Source organism: Coenobita brevimanus, chromosome 80, assembly GCF_032717465.1.
Source record: "Coenobita brevimanus isolate Jiangsu-jjx chromosome 80, ASM3271746v2, whole genome shotgun sequence".
NCBI classification, from domain to species: domain Eukaryota; kingdom Metazoa; phylum Arthropoda; class Malacostraca; order Decapoda; family Coenobitidae; genus Coenobita; species Coenobita brevimanus.
The window spans coordinates 18,066,717-18,086,965 of record NC_137033.1 but is presented as its reverse complement, the minus strand read 5'-3'; the positions used below and the strand labels follow the sequence as shown (position 1 = coordinate 18,086,965).

The following is a 20,249-nucleotide window of genomic DNA, read 5'->3' as shown; positions in this document are numbered from 1 at the left end:
AAAATTTGCGGTATGTGGAAAAAATTTAGGGAATGTTGGGGTATGTGCTCATGATGTTGGGGTATGTTGCAAGACGATACGATGTTAAAATGTATGGAAGCACTTGCGAATGCTGAATGATAACTGTCAAAAAATGTCACACACTGTAGATTACGCTAAAATATGAGGCAAGATTGCAGGTAATAGTGCACGTTGCGCACTGTCGATAATGTTCTGTTGAACCACTGTAGATAGTGTATGTGGTACACTGGACAACGTTAGGGCACGTTAATTACAGCACAAGATAATGTCGGGTTATGTGGTACACCAGATATAATGGATGTGGCATACATAACACTGGTTTACGTGGCAGAATATATGAGTATGTGCCACATTATGGATCAAGTTGATGAATTGTGACATCACTTAATAATGTTGGATAATATAGAACACTAGATAATTCCTAGGCATTTGGGTGTACATAATGTTGAGATATGTAGCAGCTGTAGATAATGGGGCATAACACCGTAGATAGTGTTGTGATAGCCTACATGACACCACTGTGGATAATGTCGAGATAAGTGACACACTACATAATACTGAGATATGTACCACACTGTAGATAATATTGAGGTGTGTGACAATAATGAAAATGTTGAAGTATAATGTAACTGTGGGTAGAGGATTGGTATTTGGCGCAATGTAGATAATGCTAGGTAATTCGGCAATTGTACCTGTAAGGTAATGGTGAAGTTGTGGCAAAAATTAAATACCCCGGAATAGTAAACAAAAAGAGCGTGGTCGAAAAACAGAAAATGTTTTTAAAGGTACAGTTATAGGTAAAATTAAATGGCATTTGATTGACATTAAACCGTAAAAATATCAGCATACGGGAAAGCATTTAACTACGGGGTAGGGGGGAAGGAGTCTGTCGTGAAAATTCCCTCGCATACCAAGGAGAATACCTGCTTAATAAGGTGAGAGGTCAAATAGTTTTAACCGTAATTTTTAAAGATGTGTGAATCAGTCCACCAACAGAAGGATAAGCCCTGAAAATCACATTTTCCTAGTCGGGGTTGGAGAGGGGGGAGGGATTTGCAGTCTCTCCTGATCCCCAGCCTAGTACGCCTATGAGGATGAATGAGTTTAAAAGTCCGCTAATTTAAAGGACCCTCGACCACGCGCAGTTTATCAATATCAGCTGATTGAATTAAGCCATATGTCTTTTAACTTGCTGTGCTTTTAAACTAATTCATATTTATTTAAATCCATTCATTTGTCTTTCAAACTTTTCTTTAACTTTCATTCATTTTTTAAAACCACAGTGTTGTTTTACACTTACAGTCTCATGACTTTATTGATAATTTTGAGTCCTGTTACATTTCTCAACATTATGTAAGGAGTTGCTACATACCCCAGCATTAATATCCTCCGAGAGCCACATTCAGCAACACTGCTGGATCGGCTGGATCAACCCGAAGACACTGTGGGTGGGCCTTGCTTGCCTTGGACCACATATTAACCTTCTACCTGGCTAACATCACTTTTCACGGCTTTTTATGCCCTCTAACCTTCAAAGTAAAGGTTCCTCTGTCACTCGACATCAAATAATACTCACTTCGCAAGTCAAGATCTTTATAACCACAAATATGCACCTCGTTCACCTTTTATGACCCATTTACCTTATCGTTTGACTTGCCTGATAATACCATACTCAATTTTTCGGGGGAAGAAAAAAATCTGCTTCCTGCAAGCACTAAAAATAATGTCTGCGACTGATGATCTGTCCGCTCACCTAATATATCCAATATATTGATTGAAATGTTTCGTGTTATAAAGGTACAGAGTACGGTAAATAACGAAAGATCTTGTAAGACGGTAGAAGTAACTTAAGCTGTTCGTTTTTTATTAGTATTATTCAGTCATCACATAAACAACAATATCGTAAGAGGATGGATTAGAGGGAAAGGATATATGACTGCCAAAAAAGAAAAAAGAAAAATCCTACACCTCGAATACGCATTCTTGACAGTCTGAGGAGCGAAGCACAGAGGGTGTTTAGGAGACTTCAGATGGCGTACTTTGTCTTGGGTTTGAGATGCTGCGGGTTATAACAGTACATAATTATTTGCTCAGTATATCGTACGTAAACAGAGCGCAGAGTTACCCCAAATCCTTATGATTTAATATGAATAATGACAGTGACCATGAAATGCTTCTTATAAATATATTCTTAACATAAAATCTGTGCAGGTGGTCGGCTTCATTGTAGGAACCAAACAAAGAAAGCCTTCATGGTGTCTAATAACTTTAATTTTATACTCGTTATTTTATTATTAAGCTAAGGTAAGAAATGCCGTGGTTGTCCCAGAACCTTATACCAAGTACAGTTAGTTCAGTAGAAGTGCTAGAAATATAGTGCTTGAGTATATTAAGTGTATTTGAGGAAGGAATATACTGCAAGACTCTGAACCTAAAGGATAAAAGCTTCGACGGGTGACAAGGAACTGGTTAAGATCTGTTACTTTGTGCAGTGTGTATTATACGGTAGCACTGTGTTTGGCTGAGGAACGTTATATACATTTTAGTAGTGATTATGTGGTCATCTTACTGCTGTGAAACTTAAAAATGATGTTACACTGTGAGGTTTTGACAGTTCCGTTGCTGTGGGTGATGTGGGTTATTATTTTGCGAACTATTACCTTAGCAGCTGTCAAGTTAGATTATATCACGTCGGGTTTTTGTGCCAAGGTTGAACATTTAATGAACTGATGTCTTGAGTTTATCCTTTCACTTGATATCAGTTTTATTCAACTCCATTAAAGTTAAGGAAGATCATGTATAGCCTAGGCTGCTATAGCCAGAGTGAATCAGTTTGTTATGAAATATTTATGGCCAAATTTTGAATCACTGATACCAGTAAATATGGTATTATCAATGCTGTTAGTCATGGGTGCTTGACTGAAAACTGTTAGTACAGAAAGTAGGGTCTGATATATCTAGTAAGGTTGGATTTATTACTGTAGAGTAATTTGGACTTTTGTTTACAGTGAAACGGTAGCAGGATGGGGGATGGAATGCTGTCACTATCGTGGAACAACCACAGCACCACCTTTTGTCATACCCTCGCATCACTCAGGCACAAGGTTATTACACATACAATACAGTTGTCTCAGTATCTAATCATTTAGTGTATCCCATTATGCCTATGACAGGTTTTTTTAATATGCTTCTTTTGTGATGCCATGAGACAATATATATCAGCAGACTGAAGGGTTAAGGAAATTAGTGGTACAGATATCAGTTCTAGTGGATCAAGCTTTTCATATGATGCTTACCAGTACAGTAATAGTAAAAATATAAAATATGGTTTTGGTATGGCTTCAGTTAGATTATCTGAGCATGTCATTTGTGTGATGGCATTACAGTACAGTATATAACAGATTTTTCATTCTTGGAAATTGATGCTTAAAAGTGCATGTTTTAATACCGGTACGTCCTAAGATGTGCTGTTGCTGCTATACTGATAGTTGTTCTTTTTAGGCAGTAAAAATTGCATGAAGTAGGGAGCTCTGATGTGATGATGTGGCCCTAGCCTCATTTGAGCTTGGTGGACTGCAGTCTAAGGTTTCTAAGCTCTTGCAGTCCACAATTCTGTCAAGGGACAGGTAGGGAGAGAAAGGGTGTCCCATGTATACCAGATATTGGTGGCTCCAACATCTAAAGTATTTACTGTATGCGGTATTATGGTGGCCAGCTGACCCCATTTTAATTTGCTTCTTTAAGACTAAGACTGACAGCTAGGTGATTGGTAGGGATGAAGAGGTTTGCAGACTGAGTGTAAAATTCATGAATCCCAGAAACATATGACCTTCAGACATGAGAAAGGGTGATAACATTGAAGAGAAGGTAGTCTCAAAACTTAATTACTTACAGTCTGCCTCATTAGGCCATATAGTAATTGCTTTCTGAACCATATGACCTCCCTTTAATAATGTAAAAGCTATATCCAATTTTGTACTTCTCAGGAGAGATATACGGATGCAACTGTGGCGTGTGAGGGCAAATTCTACCCAGTGCACCAGCTGGTCCTGTCCACATGCAGCCGTTACTTTGAAGATATGTTTGAACACACTGGAGGCAAACACCCGGTTGTTCTTCTCCAGGATGTCCGCCGCTATGAACTTGAGGCCCTGCTTAGCTACATGTATGCTGGCATTGTTAGTGTTGCTCAGAGGGATCTTGCCAGGCTCATTAAAGTGGCAGAATTGCTGCAAATCAAAGGTTTAGCTGTACCTGATGAATTACCCGGTGATAAGAAGAGCACTAAAAATAGCCACAGTGCCAGTAGAGACTCTGTTAGCCCTAAGGCCAAAGTATCGCATGGAGCTGAGTCAAGTGACGATAGAAGTAGTCCACATTCTAAGAGACGGAAAAGAGAAGACAGTGAAAGCTCCTCTCGGTTGAAACAAGTTCCTCCCCACACTCCAGACTCCCCTACCACCCCATCACTTGATCTTAGTCATGATAATTCTAAAACTGATTATTCAGGTCAAGATCAAGATTTAGAAGAAGTGAATAAAAGTGGAGATGCTTCTACAACAGATCATTTAAATAGTGAAGATGGGGAACAGATTAACCAGAACCAAGGGCAACATAGACTTGAGCAGGAGGTGAATGATGGTTATCTCCAATCAACCTCTCAAGATCCTTCAAGAAATCAGTATAGACTAAAGGTGAGAATCACTATTCATAGTACTGTTACTGTTCTTGATATTTTCAGCATTTCGTAATGTTTGAAGTTATTTTCTTTCAAACCAGTGAGGATCAGAGTACATTTGGCATCTGTTTACAATTTCCTGGCAAGCCATGCTTATAGACTTGAACTTGTATATACTGAGTTGAGAACCTTCCATGCATTGCTTATCAGCAGCATCCACCTAACTGTATTTGCTAGCATAAATAAGGTAGATGGGATCCAGGAAAAGGAGTAGGAAGTACATTGTATGTGGGGCACATGACGTGTTGCAGCAGATTTTAACTCTGTGGCTTGTCGATGAAATGACTCTCCCACACGTACTTGTGAAGCCCATGATAAAAAAAAATGTGCATCAGTTAGTAGTAGTTAAAATTAAAAACCATAGATGATGCTAGACATGTGAAGGTTTTGTTACATAATGACACCTCTCCATGTCTTGATTTTGAACCTTTATCCTGAAGGTCCCCCCTGCAGAGCCTTATTCTCATTCTTCCTCAGGCCATCTCTAGGCATTTTTGTTTCATCTTTATTAATAGCTATGACCCACCTCACAATGTCATCCTCCCCCTTCCTCTCAACATGTCCAAATCATCTCATATTGCCGGCTCACATAACCTCATCAGTATCCCATGCCAAATCTGTATGGTAGCACACCATTTGCAGTTCCATCATTCACTGATACTCATATCATTATCTCAGCTTTTTCATTTCAGTGCATTCCAATCTGCACATATCCTCTTTTTTCAGTGGCCAAGCCATGTTACTGTACAGCATAAAATCTTTATATACATATGTTTTGTAGAGAATGTCTTATGCACAAAAGGTGAGCCCTTTCATAGACAAGAGAGGCAGTTGCTTGTGAATCTCCTCCTGCACTCAGCAGGAGAGTTATTCCACATATTTCAAATGGTTGTATCCCTAAGCAACACTTTTTGTTCTGTCATCAGCAGCCTGAACATCCCTGTGTACTACATAGGCCTATATACTGAAGATTTGCCTCATCCTGCATTGCACATTAAACACAACTGTATCTTTTGAAAACTAATTTCTAACAAAATCTACACATAATAGAAGTGTTTTTGGCTGTGAGGTTCAGCTGGGATTGTAAAGGCTTAAATGTTGTGTGAATGCATTGGTTATTGTTGATAGCATTATCTATATACTTTTTACTTGCAGGATGGTGGTGATGAAGCAATAGTGATAAAGGAAGAGGTGTGGGAAGATGTGGGAGAGCAGCAGAGAGGTGGTGATGGGAGTGGGGAAGGCTACACTACAGGAGAGGAGGGACATGTGCAGAATGAAGGGGGCCAGGACCCAGGTGGCCTACTTATGACCAAGGAATATGAAAGTCAGTCTCACATTCCCCCAGCTCTTCCAGAGGTGGTGGTTGAGGCACTTGCAGGGCCTTCAGGCATGCATCAGGTCAGGCAATCATCAGTGTTTTTTGTTGATCTTAAAATTTATACTGGTATTTACAGTACTGGTAGTACCATATCTTCCCCACCGTATTGATATTTACATGAATGGATGGATATGTATAGTGAGAGGGTACACTGGTAACTTGCATTATTTGCAAGCTGTTTGTTCAGGGAACATACTGCAAGTATGAAGTAGAAATTAAAGCAGCAACATTGTATAAAGAGTTAGCACAAAGGTAGCTAGTAAAGAGATGCTGATGCTGACTACTTGTCAAGTTATGTGATAAAAATCTTTGGTATGCTTTGCTTTACAAAATATATGCTGTATATGCAGTTACTAGATAAGGAGCTTACCCAGGTTATTTCTTCAGTGGCTTGGTGGAGGAGATTATGGAGCAACATCAGGAGGAACAGATAGCTTTGGCGAAAGGAGCTCACCTCCTCCTGCAGACACCTCGCACCCTCCCCAAATCGTAAGTGTTCAGTCATATCTCTTCCGGAAGATCCTGCCAGTTCTGTGCTTTTATGTTACCTCTTCTGTCATTGCAAGTTATCAGAATGTGTGGACAGTTCACAGAAATATTGAAGGATTCCTGAATTGTTGCTCTGACTAATATTGATTTTGTTCATTTGGTCATTCAGCCATAATTTCCTCAGTTGCTTTTGAATGATAAAGCCTGCATTACAGGTAGAAATATGTTTAACTCTACATTTTACTTTGCTGTATGTTGTATTGAGAGGTTCATTAGTGATGGTATCCACAAATGGACATGCGGGGAACGTAAACCATATACTGTGTATAGCTGTGTATTTCAAGTTGACTCCTAAGTAAAAGAATTTTGGTTTTGATATGCTCCTACATCATAGTGAGTTTAGAGCATGTTACTTTATATCATCTATATTGATTACTGGTAACTAACTACCTCGTGTTTTGTAAAAAATTTTACAGGAATGTTCAGTAAAGCATTAGAAATGGCAGTATCTTCTGTTTCTTTGTGTGAACCCTGTTATAGATTGACATGTGTATTTGCTATGACTGCATTGTTGCTTGAACTGTAGCTATATCTAGCAGGTAGGTTGGATGCATGAAATCCATACTAGGAATTTAGGAAAGTAACAAAAGCAGCTTGTAATCAAACCTGGAGCCATTATGATATTCATTATGCTATTGTATGTAGTTTATACTGTACTTTGATATATTTTTAAAAACAGTTTCATGAGCTCTTCTTATTTTATGGTACTTGGATACCAATGTTGGTTTGATATGGTTCAGAGTTTAGTATTTCAGTGCTAGAATTTTTAGGTAAATTTTATATGTTTGACGAAAACTCTTCAAGAGATCTTGTGGTCTTCTTGAAGTGGCTTTTACCTCAGTATTCACATAATCAAAACCTGTACTGTTTTCTCTGTGCTCTGAAGAAATTTCTCCTAAGAAGGCCATTGAATATATGAACAGCTAAGTAATATATGAAGGCCAAGATTATGCAGAATGATTATCAGTTACAAAGCTGATGTCTCTGCTTGATGCCATTGTGTGATCATCTTCAAATTGTATCATTGCCATTTGTTGACCAGCAGACAGGAATAATCGCATTGGTAAATGTGTGGTTTATTGTGAAATAATGAAGTTGCAGTGGTAAGGTATTGTACATATTAAAGGCAGATAAGAAGCATGTGGACTTATTTAGTAATCATTTTTTCAGTATCATACATACCATTGGGACAGTAGAACTTATGATTATATTGTGATTACCTCTGATGATTTTATTCAGCAGAGTGAAGCCCTGTGCAGTCAGATTGTTACCATAATATTTACTGCTCTTCAGATTTAGGTGTAATAGTACAAAGAGTGCATGCTAATGTATCAGTATAGCCACACACACAGGGAATGTGTTGATGTTCATGTTCAACAAAAAATAATTAAATAATAAATAGGTGGGGGCACTCACCATCCACTCACTTGGTATAGTGCTGCTGTCAGGTGTCTTCCCTTTCCTCTCCTCCACCCTTCTTTCCTTCCATCCTTGTGTGTCTTTCTTTCCTTCATTCTTTCTTTGTCCTTCTGCCTGCGGATGGCTTTACACTCCCTCTTCTGTCTTTCTTTCCTTCATTCTTTCTTCTTCCTTCTGCCTGTGGGTTACTCTACACTGAATGACAAGCCAAATGGTTTCCTGTACACCAGGAAAACATTTACTATGCTGGGTGGTAACCATATAACCAAATTTTGGCACCTGGTGGTTTAGTGGGTAATTATTGCACGCCAGTCGGGTTGAGCCGTTGAAGGTTTGTATCCAAGGGATGGTTGGGGTTGATTGCTCATGTAATGCCACCCAGGGATGAGTGAGGCTGAACACTCTCATCTTAAATGTTGGGACCAGCTGCTTAGCCCCGGGCTCCTATGCTCCTCAAGGGGCAATGTAGGATTGGATGATGGATGGATGGATTAAGAAATAAATAATAAATTTATTAATAAATAAAATAAAGATCCAGTAGAGTATTTGATTCAGCATAGGTCTACAGTACTTTAGCATTAAAATTTTCCACTGTATGATAATGCTATATTAGTCGCCAGATTAGTTTTTTTGTTGTCATAAATGGTACTGCTACTTATCTGAATGACTTCTTTGAGGAGGAAGAGCTTCATAGCAACCTGGTGTAGAAAGAGAATTTTGAAGTGGTAGTGAATGTTCAAGAATGGTTTGAATTTCATAAGATTAGTCAGAAGCAGAATTTCTCACTGAGTACATTGATGGTTTGATTTTCATTATGATGATAGATAAGGATGTTGTAGGTGTATTTTTCATTTCATTCTTGAAAATATAAGTGTGGCCTTGGTTGCCAACTGGTGATTGGTTTAGTTATTGTGGGTTGTCAGCTGGGCTGTGTGTGAATGATGCAGGTGTGAACTGCCATTTGCTGCCACCACCACAAAATTTCAAGCTGATAGATGGAAGTTGAAGGCTCAAGCAAACATTTTGTGTTGAAGCATCAAATGGTCCAAAATGTAAAGCTTTATCAGATGCTGAACTGCAGCCAGTAGTTTGGGAAATGTGAATGTATGATTTTGTTTAAGAGGCTCGTTGAACAATTTCTCATTCATTCATTTATTCATTATCTAATCCAGTACCGCCCCATGAGGAGCGAGGGAGAATTCAGCTGAGTATTTTGAACTCCAAGTTTGATTATGAGTGTTTTTGTTCTTAGCTTGAATTGGAATTTCCATTGATGAATAATATAATGTAGTTGTTGGTGCATTTGTGGTAGCATGTTGATCCATATAATTAACATAAAAGGGTTGATGTTTTCTTTGGTTATGGACAAGTTTATTTGAACTACAAAAATTCTGCCAAAAAAAATTACAATGTAGTTTTTTTGTAACAGAGTAGTAATAACTTTCATGCCTAACAGAGTGTATGCAAGTAGTTGAATACAGTTCATGTTATCTTGGTTGTGTTTGGTATGTAGATGTTGTGAGTGAATCATTCATGATAATTGTATGCAAGGGCATGTTGATATAAAAGGAGGACTAAAACATCATTAGTCCATTTACTTCAGGAGGTTAGGTGGTGTTCATACATATTTAGATGTAAAGAAATTGTAAGTCAATAAATTTTCAGAAGTCAGGATTTTTGTTGTTGCTGTTTTTTCTAAGGATAGTAAAGTATTTATGTGCAGGCATTACAATTTTAGAAAGGCAGATAAAAACAGTTGGCAGTTCATGACAACTATGTGGCTCAGTTTTGAGTTTCTTTGGCTGCTAAATAAGATCCCACAAAATGCACCTTACAAAAATGGTGTAATCTTCTTCCCATGAATGTGCTTCCCAGTGCATACCAGTATATTATTAGCTGTCTGACTACAGATTATTTATATATAATCCAGTGAATAGTGCATCAGCCAGTAGTCAAACCATTGATATTGTTGCCTATTCATTTGCACAGTCACTTATGCTGAACCATACTGTGCAGTACTTGTATTATTATATTAAAATGTGTAATAGTTATTGAGCATATAATATGCTGCATTTGATTTCCTTTCTGTATATAACCACTCACTCAGTGAAGTACATGAGGTGCCTTTATGCTTTGTGGAAAGACAAGTAGCTCTTGTAAACAGGGAGACACTTAACAAGATGGGAAGTTACCATGTAGCGTAACCAGCAGACAGATGCCTGTTGAGTTAGTGGGCTAAGGTGTTCAAGCCTGATGTGGTCCAAATGTGTTTAAATATATTTATAGATATGGTCAAGGTTCATTGCTCACAAAATGCCATTCATGAAAGTGACTACCAGTCTCGTCTTAAATGGGTGGTCTGAGTAGCCTAGTCCTGGATCCCAGTATTCCTGAAGGAGCAGTACAGGATTGGATGATGAATGGATAGTTATTGTGATGGTAGTATGTTATTGCATGATATCAGTGAATAGTTCTTTGTACAGTGATTTTAATGTAGTACAGCACAGTCATTTTTGGTTCATTTTAGCATTTACTTGTCTATTTGTGCTGTGCTTGGGACTTTGCTTGAGGATGTTTATTGATATTGTATGTTGTAGATGTTTAAGGATGTATTTGGGTTGTAAGAATGTCATTATACTGTACGTCCATTTATGAGAAGCCTTACATTTATTGTTACAGGATTATGGTATGAACTGTATTTCTGCTGTTTTTAGTTCAGAGAAATCATGCTGTAAACGCAAATTGTAGTAAAGCATTAACATATTTTTGTGCATTGCTCAACAAGCAGGCAGTGCAAGGTACATTGTAGAATTTTGATTGTTGGCTAGGGAAAGTACAGTCACAGAAATTTCATTTCCAGACAGGAAAGATTCAACCAAAAGTACAGTAAATAGAGTTTAAGTCCAGTCTGAGATTTTCAGTTTACTACAAGTCTTTATTACACATCTTAAGATTTTTTTTTCTTCATTTGTTTCCAGAAACTTTTTGGGAAGCACTTTAATGAGCTGGTTTTGGCATTTGGTTTAGTTTCCAGTCCATAGAAAACATTGGCTTTATCATGGTCAGTTCCAAGATGGGGATTCCCTAAGAGGTTGCTTGGCATCATTTTTATGTATGGATGTATGAAAATAACAAGAACACAGTAATGAAATTAGTATAAATACTTTAAGTAAATTTGTTGTTTGCTGCATTCTGCAGTTCATATTAGAAATCAGAGCTCTGTGCTGTGAACTTATTGGAATACTTATCCACTACCATATTTATTGAAAAGACAGATTTTATGTTTTGTACCATTAGTAAGATAGTGAAAATATTCACTGAAAATACCTGTTGATTTTCCTCTTGCCATAAAGGTGTTACCTGTCTTGCTTAAAGCAGTGTTCATTGTAGGTCCTGGAAGAATATGTTAAACACCTTTTGAAATATTGTTTGTTGTTTATTGTTTCGGTTCATTTAAGAGACACTTATATAGGTCCGATAAATGTTTGATGTGAATCCTAACACATAATTAAACTGCAATAAACTGTATGCCACATAAAAACAGTTGTACTTGTGAAAAGTAAAATTCAATTCCACGTAAGTGTTGGAGGGAAAAACACTGAATATTAGCCAGCAAGTTATCTTATATAGTTATTATTATTTTTTTTTTTAATTGGTAAATGTATATAGGGATACCTTACTAGAGTCGTGGAGGATGGTTTGGCATTAGCTCAGGTCTGCCAGATTCATTGATAATGCAGACATACATTCTGTTGGCTAATGCCAGATGACACTGTTCTACATGGCAAATGTATGGCAGTCAGGTGGTTAAATATGGTTTTGAACTAAGATGTGAATGTTTCACTTGTTTGTCATGACTTTGTACTGGACTTCTTTTTTTATGCTTGTAGCATTTTTTTTTTTTTTTTTTTTTTTTTTTTTTTAAATCAGCATTTAGAAACTGAGCTGTCCATCATATATTATGAGTGGATTGGTGGTTAAGCATACATCAATGATTCTGTGTGAGTTCTTAACAAGAAATTGGTGTGTTGATATTAGTCCTCGCAGAATATAAGCTTTTTAGTTTATGTGGAAGATCTGCAGATTGGCCTAGGGTGAGGGTAGAGGCCCAGAGGATTGGAAGTCAGGTATGATTATTCCCCTGCACAAAGGAAAAGGGGAAAAAGAAGTGTGTAGTAATCATAGGGGCATTTTCCTTCTTAGTGTAATAGGAAAAGTATATGGTAGGATACTTTTGACAGAGTTAGGGAAAAAACAGAGCAATTAGTTGGAGAAGAACAGGGAGCTTTTAAGAGGGGAAGAGGTTGTGTATATCTGATATCCATTCCTAGATCTTTAGTGGAAAAGTTTCTAGAGAAGGGAAAAAAGTCGTATGCAGCCTTCATGGATTTGAAGAAAGCATATGACAGGGTGGATAGACAAGGATTGCGGAAAGTATTAAGAATATATGGAGTAGATGGGAAGTTGTTGAAGGCCATGAAGAGTATGTATGAGGGTGCTAAGGCTGCAGTATGTGTGGATAGTGAACTGTGTAAATTTTTGTATTTGAAGGTTGGATTGAAACAAGGATGTGTCATGACTCCATGGTTGTTCAGTCTGTATATGGATGGTGTTTGAAGGAGATACAAGGTAGGGCAGTGGATGTTGGAGTGGCCGTGGTGAGAGGGCAGTGTTTGGAAACTCCCTGTACTGTTGTTTGCAGATGATACTGTGTTGTGAAGTGAAGCCAAAGGGGAGCTGCAAGGCTTGGTGGATGAGTTTGGAAGAGTGTGTAAGAAACGGAATCTAAAGGTGAATGTAGGGAAGAGTAAAGTGATGGTCTTCAAGGGAAGTGAAGTCAGTGAATGTACAGTGAGTTTGGATGGGGAGGAAATGAAGAACATGAGTGAGTTTAAGTACTTGGGTAGTGTGATGCGTAAGGATGGAAGTTTGGAGGATGAAGTGCTTGAAAGTGTGCAGCAGGGAAGAAAGGTTGCTGGTTCCTTGAAAGCAGTGTTAAGAAACAGGGAAGTGAGCATGGAAGTGAAAAAGCTACTATATGACAGTATTGTGATCCCAACTCTAACATACGGGAGTGAAGCTTGGACTTAGGGACATAAGTCAAGAGTGAGAGCAGTGGAAAAGAGTTATTTGGATCATGTGGAGTCACATGGAGAGACAGAGTGACAAGTGAAGTGAAGGAGCATTGTGGTGTGGATGTGGATGTGATAGAAAGCATTAGGAGAAACACATTAAGGTGTTTTGGCCATGTGGAGAGGATGGAGAGTGAGAGATTGACGAGGAGAGTGTATGTGAGTGAGTTGGAGGTGGGGGAGAGGGAGGGGGAGGCCGAGGATGAGATAAAGGGATGGAGTGGAGAGGTATATGAGAGAGGGGGGTGTGAGCTGGCAGCAGGGCAGTGAAATGGCATGGGACAGGGCGACATGGAGATGATTTGTTTGTGGCCACCCCTTACAGGATTAAGGCATCTGGCAATAGATAGATAGATAATTTGTGTGTCCATAACGATGTAAATTAAAGCTCTAATTTCAGAGCTGCATAAGAGAAAACATATTCATGGAAAAGTTCAGTAACAGTATTCAGCAAGATGATATCATTATTGAAAATGCAGCCAGTGCAGCATGGCATAACTTGACTAAGTTGAGTATGTTAAGTACACAGGTGTGGTTGGGGGATGGTGAGTGGTGGAGTTTCACCATTAACAGAATTCCACTGCATCCTGGCTCAGTAACATGCATTTTCCATAGCATCTCAGCTACCTAACTTCTTAAAATCCTCTTTAACCCCTAAATGCCAGGCTATTTATAGCGCTGTCGTTCTCTCACGACGGGCATTTTTCCGAAAATAGCCTGTTTTCAAAGCTAAATACCTCGGAAACTGTAGCAGTTAGGGAAACAAATTAAAGACCATATTACTTACTAACTATCTTGCATTCTTGCAAATGAAAATATCCCCAGATCTGTAGGTCATCACGTTAATGAGTAATGATGTGATGAAGAGGAATAATTTTTGGCACAAGAGGTAGGATGTACTGTATTTGTGCGTGTACGTGCGGCCCCGATTTTGTCTTCGCTCTCAACATGATAATATTTCCATTGCTAGGTAAACTAGACACAGTGGCAGCCAAGGCATGCCATATGATACTATCACTGAGTTCTTTCTTAGTACTGTATGCTTGAAAAGAGACTCGGCAGGAGTGGATGAGGCAAAAGTCCACGTGAGGCAGGAACAGAATCGGACGAGGAGAGTTAAGAAAACATGGTCTTACACCGGGCAAAGTCACAGAGATGACTGAGATATGGTTGGCTCTGTTGGCGGGAGTCTCACCCTAGGTTTTGGTGACTAGATCAAGCAGTGGCCACTTCAGACTGTGCCAGGAAACAACTGCGGTTCCTACCGACACCCAGCAGCCTCCTGCCACCTTTTTTGCGTCGGTCCATACTGACACCCAGCGGTTAGGGGTTAATGCATTATTTTTCATTTATTTTTGCCCCGGTGAAACCAGTATAATAGCCATGATACAAAACAGGAGCCTTGGAAGCTGCAAGAGAACTGTATGACGATATGTATGAAGTTAAGTTAATGGGTGTGTGACTGGTATGGCATCAGTTTGAATAGTTACAAGAATAAGAGCAGTGGAAATTACATGTTACTTGTGTGTTCGCTGCATAGATTTGGTTGGATAAGAAACTTACATTAGAGATCTGTCAAAGATTTGGAATTAGGAAGTTGGATGATAAAAGAGTAGAAGATATGGTGCATAGATGGTATGGTTATACGGTATAGTGATAGTTTTTTTTTTTTTTTTTTTTTTTTTTGTCATTGACAGGGTTGTTGTTGAGGTGGTGGTGGTGAGGGCAGTGGCAGTGGTGGTGGTAGCAGTGGCAACAGCTGGTCTAGCAATGGTGGTGGTGGTGGTGGTGGTGGTGGTGGTGGTAACAGTGATGGTGATGGTGGTGTTGGTAGTGTCAGTAACTCCTGACACTGTCAGGTGGATGTGAACCATTTAAACTGTAGGAATTGAATTGTTTCAGTTTGACGTTTTTAAGGCACATGAAGCGAGTGTGTTGTGGTTTGAGGGACTGCATTGCAATGGTAGCATTGGGTTGCTTGTGAGTCGTAGTTTGTGTTAGGATTGATTGAGCTAGAGAAGGATTATGACCACAGTGTAGTTTGTCTAGTTGAGCCTGTCTGTCACTGAGGAGGACAGTTTCTGTGAGGTAAATGCTTTGTGGGCATTCATGGAAGATCCCTGGTTGAAGGTTAAGATGAAATGTTCATTCTTCCCACAATGAATGATTTTATTTGCCTGCAGAAAAGCCTTCATGTTGTGTAGGAGCTAAGACTATATCTAGCACCTCTATTAAAAAATCCTAAGCTAAGTTAGATAATTGTATAGCAGTAGGAATACAGTAAAAAGACATGCATGGGTTTTGTTCTGTGATTTTGTGTGTTTTTCCTTGTTTGTGACTGGTATAATGGGGGCTCAGCCTAGACTTCCATATTTTACACATGTTCATAAGACATTTTTGCTGTAATTCCATTTGCATATACAGGATTGTGGGTTGTAATCTAGGTGTCATGAAAGATTTTCTAGTACTGTAGTGTTTTTTAAAGCAATTTCTCATATATCTTGTTATTCTTTTAATGTTAGTTATATGTTTTGCATATTAACATAGTTTGTTTCAGTTATATACAAGAGATAAAAGGAAAAAGCATAATAAGCACAATAAATTGCTCAGGAAGAGCCATTACGAAACTTAGCGATTTGAAATATAGACCAGTATCTCATCCTTTCACTTTCACACCACAGTTCCCAGCCTGTCTTACTTTGTGACTTAAGAAATATCATATCTCATACTTTCCACACCTTAATTTAATTAGTTGCCAAAATTTAAACTTCAAGAGACAATACTAGTTTGGAAACTGCATCTTGTACTGCTCTCCTAACCTACACTTCTACTGCCACACTATAACAGTCATTGCATTTAATACTTTCAATATCTCCATTCACTCAGCTGCCATGTATCATAGCTTGATGATTTCTCATTCATTAATGCAGTATAATGTTTCTTGGTTGTTTGATGTAGAAACACATAAACTTTTCAGTTGTACAGTATATGTAGATATGATTAGGGTGCATTTAAAAAAATCCAGTGCATAATGACTTATCATCTACTGAGTCAGTAATAATGTGGTTTCAGTGGGGTTATGTTTTGGCTAAGGGTCTCCCACCTACCAAAGTCTAAAAACAAGTATCCAGCTCACCTTGACTGGTTGTTATTTTATTTCACTACACCTCACTTAATCCATTAACTCCAACACCACATTGTTTTTCCATCACCGACACCAACACACCCAGTAGTGATGAATGCAAATGCTATCTTGGAGCAAGCAGATGGCTGTACACTTGTGCGAAAGCAATCATGTAAGCTAAAATAGTGATCATTATTCAACCAGAGAGGCCTCGTACAGGATCATAATCATCATATATTGAAAAAAGTTCTTAGTTTGTTCTTCATTGTTTAAGTAATTCATTCCCTACCACTTCATCATAACAGGAGTCTGTTATATATATATATATATATATATATATATATATATATATATATATATATATACACAGTATGTGTAAATACTATACATACTTATGTATCTTAGAGACCTGTCACACAGTGAGTCCTTTGTTTTATGAGGTTAATACGTCACACCATGATGACGTATATTCAAATATTCCAAATGCGCATTCTGTACATGATGATGTAATAAACCATTGTTTTCAAATAATGTATTAGACACATCACAATGCTGGCCTGCTTCCCCATATTTCCACTAAAGATAACTCTTGTGCCTTCCAGCATATGAATGTTCTGATGCATAAAGGTACAATACATAGTGAAGATATACAGAGACATAATGGGCAAAATAAGGTGTTTATTAAGTGGTTTATAAGTGATAATTAACCCTTTCCCTCAGATGACATGTTTTATATTTGTTAATTGTTACACCACATAATTTTGTTCAACTTTGCAGAGATTTTTCAAAATGGAGGAGCTACATATAGCTATCACTAACCTTTTCACATATAGAAGTCTGCCAGAGGATGAATAAAATCATATGGTGAAATAAATAAAAATATATCAGTGGATTTAAGGAGTTAATGGGTATTTGCATCTAGTTGATGGCGATGATATGGTGTGGGTGATATATCTGAGGCTAAGGGGTTGAGGATTTAAAAATATATCAGTGGATTTAAGGGGTTAATGGGTATTTGCCTCTAGTTGATGGCGATGATATGGTGTGGGTGATATATCTGAGGCTAAGGGGTTGAGGTTGCATCATGTGGTCACCTCTGACCTCTCCATGTCATAGGCCAGTTTCCCACCTCATGACCATCAGACTTGTGCATGTCATCATCATATTAGGGTTATGATATTGGATTCACCTATGCATTGCCATCAGGTCATCAGGTTGTTATTGAGGAGGGGAGGATGAGCTGATAGGTGCATTGATGGGGACAGTGTAGATAGCGATGAGTCTTTGGTGCTTTCCATTTATCTTATTTTACAGTTTATGGCTAAAGGAGGTATGTCTTCAGTCAATCACACCCTGCTATTCTCTCATTTCCATAAGTTTGGCACTGTGTTCAGTGTGCATTCTTTTAATTGGTCACCAATACGTTTCATCTCAGTTGCAGTTGGGTTTGCTCTGCAGGTAATGGTGAGTCTTCATTATTGTACTTTGCTGATTTGGAGGCTGTCAGTGTTCTTTTCCTTTGCATCCTCCTCAGTTAGCTCATTCAGCAACATATCAGGGCTGGCAGCACTTACAGCAGGCATAGCTTCATGATTGATATCAACATAGCTCACCTGAGAAATGTACCTGGTAACCTCCACTGCTAGGTGCAGTGACTCACTGGTGGAGGTGACAGAAGTGATGGGGTAGATGTGTGGTAAGAGTTGCCACCAGCCAAACTTAACAGTGGTGTTACTCACTGTACTTAATGCAGATTGTCTTGTGAATATTGTGTTCAAGTTTTGGAAGGTATTGCAAGAATTTTTCTTGGTAATTTGAATTCTCTGACACTGCTTGTGTCAAATTTGCCTCTATCTTCTTCCCTGTTGGATATCCACCTGCTCAGTTTTACAGTCTGTGGCTGTCATCTGCCTGTATATGATGGTATAATGTGAAGCCATGTGTGGAATGCATTTTTTTTTTTTTTTTTTTTTTTTTTTTTTTTTAACCTATCAGGTAGAGGTAGGACTGCAGGGGCTTGAATAATAAGTGCATGGGAGTGTGGCTCATTCAGTTGGACAGTTTTGGGTGGTATTACATTAAAAAAAAAAATTTTGCTGCCTGTTTGGACCCTACCTTACCCCACCTTTGGGGTGGGAATGGAGGTCTTGGTGTTGATGATGATGATGATGATGATGAAAATCTCTTTGTTGTTGTTGGTTTTTATTGTTGTTGTGGCCCTGTGCTCATCTGAACAAGATGTTGAATGGTGGATGACTGCTGCTTCACAATACACTAAGCCATGCAGCACTTGTTACCCAGTAGCTTTTGGCTAAGAAAGAAATTCCAGAAGTCTCACAACCTGACTTAGCACTCTGTGACGTCTGGTTTTCCCCAAACTAGTTCTCATAATGAAATACCTTCGTTTTGATATTATTGACAGCATCAGGTCTGAAATGATAAGCATCCTGAAGAATATCAAGAGAGAAGAGTTCCAGCAGTGTTTTCACAACTGGCAGGAGGGGAGTACCTATGCTTTGAAGGGGAAAATTGAAGTAGTACGTCATTGTGTTCAGTGAAACTGAGTTCAGTAACCTTTATCAGAACTTTCTGATCACTCCTCTTACAAGGTAGTCCAAATCTGATAAAAGTTGTTGTATCTTAACAACAAGCAGAGTTGTAGTACGTGGGCATAATTCTTCCATAAGTAACGTAACTTGCCCTACTAATGTAACTATGTAAAAACAGAATACCATACTTAAATATATACTTTTATAAACTTCACTTGATGTAATCATACTGAAAAAAACATCTCAGTTTCACTTCTCTCCTCCTGCAAAGTGGCTGGCAGAATGTCGAAGGGATTTGAAAAAGATTTTCATAATGGCATCAAGTTAAGCTGCAGAGAACTGAAACTGGTACATTGGTGGGTGGGAAGATTTAAATGCTTGTATATATGACTTCCCAGATTATCTGTCAGTAGAACACTGGTGAAACGTTACTTGCAGTTGTGTGACTCATTTTGATTTTGAATTATTGTATTGCATTTAAGATTTTTTTTTTTTTTTTTTTTTTTTGAGCAAATCCTTTCTCATTAGTAAGTTATATTGCCATCATCATCATCATCATCATCATCATCATCATCATCATCATCATCATCATCATCATCATCTTCACCATCATTATTATTGTCATCATCCCAGCCTTTTTCCCACTCAAGGTTGAGATGAGGTAGAGCCCAAAGAGAGAGAGAGAGAGAGAGAGAGAGAAAAATGATAGAGTGGTGATGAATATTAGCTGAAGGACGTGCTAAAGAAAGAAAGTTTTGAAAATTATGCATATATACTGGTAATTCATGTGCTAAGTATACTACTAGAAATACTCAGTATACACATTACATTGTGTTGAGAAACTGGAGTGAATGTTGACAGATATGATTGTGTGCAGTTAGAGAGGATACAAGGGTATGCTAATGGTGAGTGAACTGTTAAGAGGGAAATGTGAAGAGATTGTGTGTTATAATCCAAAGTGAATGGATAAAAGTGGAAACTTAGAAACAAAGGCAGTGGCACAGGTAGACATAGCGTCATTGAAATGGAAAAGATAGATTTAGAAATTTTATGAGGTGCGTACAAAGAGTATTTGTATAAGAGTATGAAAGGTTCGTGTGGTGTTGCAAAGTTTTCAGCTACTAAGAAAGGAACAGTGTAATGAGATATAGAAGTAAAAGAGCAGTGAAAGAGAAAATGAATTGGTTGGGTTGGGTGCATGAAAGGTTAAGATAAAAGAAGGGGGAAAAATACTGTATTAAGAGTAAGAGATACGTGAAGAGATTAACAGAGAGGAGGAAAAAGTTAATTGATGAATTTGTCAGAATGATTAATTAACATTAACAATGATGCTTGA

General features: G+C 38.2%; 1 protein-coding gene across 1 annotated transcript in view; it reads left to right on the top strand.

Annotated features, from left to right (window-relative positions):
* Nucleotides 1-2,260: 2,260 nt before the first annotated feature.
* LOC145409288 (uncharacterized) overlaps nucleotides 2,261-20,249 on the top strand; it is a 38,320-nt gene continuing 20,331 nt past the window's right edge. Inside the window, exons 1-5 of the mRNA XM_080279766.1 lie at nucleotides 2,261-2,325; nucleotides 3,030-3,125; nucleotides 4,008-4,715; nucleotides 5,915-6,160; nucleotides 6,528-6,629. Coding sequence (XP_080135892.1) covers nucleotides 3,045-3,125; nucleotides 4,008-4,715; nucleotides 5,915-6,160; nucleotides 6,528-6,629 — 1,137 coding nt within the window. The 5' untranslated portion in view covers nucleotides 2,261-2,325; nucleotides 3,030-3,044. The remainder of the gene's footprint in view (nucleotides 2,326-3,029; nucleotides 3,126-4,007; nucleotides 4,716-5,914; nucleotides 6,161-6,527; nucleotides 6,630-20,249) is intronic.